Below are 1,930 nucleotides of genomic sequence, written 5' to 3' on the forward strand. Positions count from 1 at the left end.
AAATTACTTGATCAAAATTTATAACAAAAGAACCATAATCAGCAAAGAAATCAGAGACTGTGAGAAACAGAGATTATGTTTTGTTAGTTTTGTCACAATACAATTTACAAATCCCTAAACTAGTTGCATCTTTGTGAAGCACCAAATCAATGCATCTCCAAGTTTTCTATCATCAATCCTAACATTTTTTATAGAAATAATGAAACTGTTTATGGTGTAATATCAGTACCTTGAAATTATTCTTTACATAAAAATTTAACAACAATTTTTTTCTTTAAACAATGTCTTATTGATAGATAAGTTTTTATATTGTTATTAGGTTTGAAAGTCAGAATCAAACTCAAATTTCAATGTCTTATTGATAGATAAGTTTTTATATTGTTATTAGGTTTGAAAGTCAGAATCAAACTCAAATTTATTGGCTCATATTTCATGAGTAGTAGTTTACAAAAACTGCCTTTCATGAAAATGAATGGTTAATTTAGCACACAACAGTCTTACTCATAATCATTAAAATCTTTAACAACTTTGTTCAATAAGGAATGGATAGCTAAAACAGAAAAAAGTTAATTGGTCAAATTTTTATAGCGGAAAAACCATACTCAGCTAAAAAATTTGAAACAGCGAAAAACAGAACTTATGATTTGTTGGTTTTGACACAGTTCAATTTTCAAATCCCTAGACTACCTGAACTCGTGAACATCATTAAAACTTCGATTTTTTTTTCATTAAAGAAACCACAGCTAAATATGCCATATAATTAACCTCACAATAGTGGCTGCCATGATCTCTGCTTAAATACTAAAAATACAGCAGGTCTGTATTCAGCATTAAAAATGAAAAGGGAAAAGTTGTAGTTCTTACTATGTATAAGCTGACCAACATTTAGGTTTCCTTGAATAGAACCTCAGACTGCATCCTCTGCACTGCTCATAAAAGCAGTGGTAGAAATTCTGTAAAACTTGTATCATCTATAATGCTCTCTAAGTTGTCAAACATTTCATTATCATACGCCTTGTCTTCAACTTGTATTTCAAGACAAACAACTTTTTCATTGATGTTGTGGGTGTTGCAGGAGACTTTTGTGGGTTGTGGCCTGTGGAGAATGGAAGAATACTTCTCTTCATTTTCATATCTGGGTACCTTGGATTGAGGGCTCCCATCACAATTCCAGTTCAGTTCTGCTGAAGAAGAAGAAGAAGATTGTGAAGATGGAGATGGTGGCCTCTTTCTTCCAGTGAGAGATTGCACAACAGCACGGAATTCTGACTGGCTTGTCTTAACCATGATTGGGTTTCCAACGTGAGTTACTCTCACTCTCTCAGCTGAATCGAACCTCTTAGAGGCCTTCTCTGCCATCATCTATTTTCTCACTTGCATGCAAAATACTCCCTCAAATCTAAAATTCAGAATAAGCTCTTCCCAATAGAATGACCTGAATGATTGAAGGGATTGAGGAATCATGAACAAGATGATTTGTTGGGCACATATCTGAATCAGATTATTTATCGATTGCTTTACTAGTTTATCGAGAGATTAAAAGATCTACTATGCTTTTTTGAGGTTGATGTCAAGGATGTGACTCATTCGATGAGATCTGTAAAGTGTCTTGGTTATAAATGAATAATACATGATAGTTTTATCTCTTTAAAGTTTGGCCCTAGTGAAGGGAATATTCCACCCTTCCCTACACAAACAGAGTCAAGTGCATGCTGGAGGTACAGTGCATCTGATGGAATTATTGGATGACCACTAGTTTTCGCAACGAATAATTGCTTTTTGTTTTATATATTATTGGATTTTATTCAATTGATATGGGTGATGGTATGTTTCTTGATTACACCTTCCACCAAGGTTCAAATTTTGGGAGGTATAAGGGATGAGGAGGGGATCATCTCCGAACAATTTTGGTGTAATAGCAACCCTTCAG

General features: G+C 33.9%; 1 protein-coding gene across 1 annotated transcript; it reads right to left on the reverse strand.

The window, feature by feature from the left end:
• Positions 1-668: 668 nt before the first annotated feature.
• Positions 669-1,479, reverse strand: LOC131036206 (uncharacterized). The gene has a single exon (XM_057968051.2). It carries the CDS (start codon positions 1,360-1,362, stop codon positions 931-933), a length of 432 nt encoding a protein of 143 aa, XP_057824034.2. The 5' UTR covers positions 1,363-1,479; the 3' UTR covers positions 669-930.
• Between the last annotated feature and the right edge of the window lie 451 nt (positions 1,480-1,930).

This window comes from Cryptomeria japonica, chromosome 10 (assembly GCF_030272615.1).
Source record: "Cryptomeria japonica chromosome 10, Sugi_1.0, whole genome shotgun sequence".
Taxonomy (NCBI): Eukaryota; Viridiplantae; Streptophyta; class Pinopsida; order Cupressales; family Cupressaceae; genus Cryptomeria; species Cryptomeria japonica.

Excerpts from the sequence above, each read along its gene's own strand:
- LOC131036206 (XM_057968051.2), bottom strand. The coding sequence starts at position 1,362 with ATGATGGCAGAGAAGGCCTCTAAGAGGTTCGATTCAGCTGAGAGAGTG.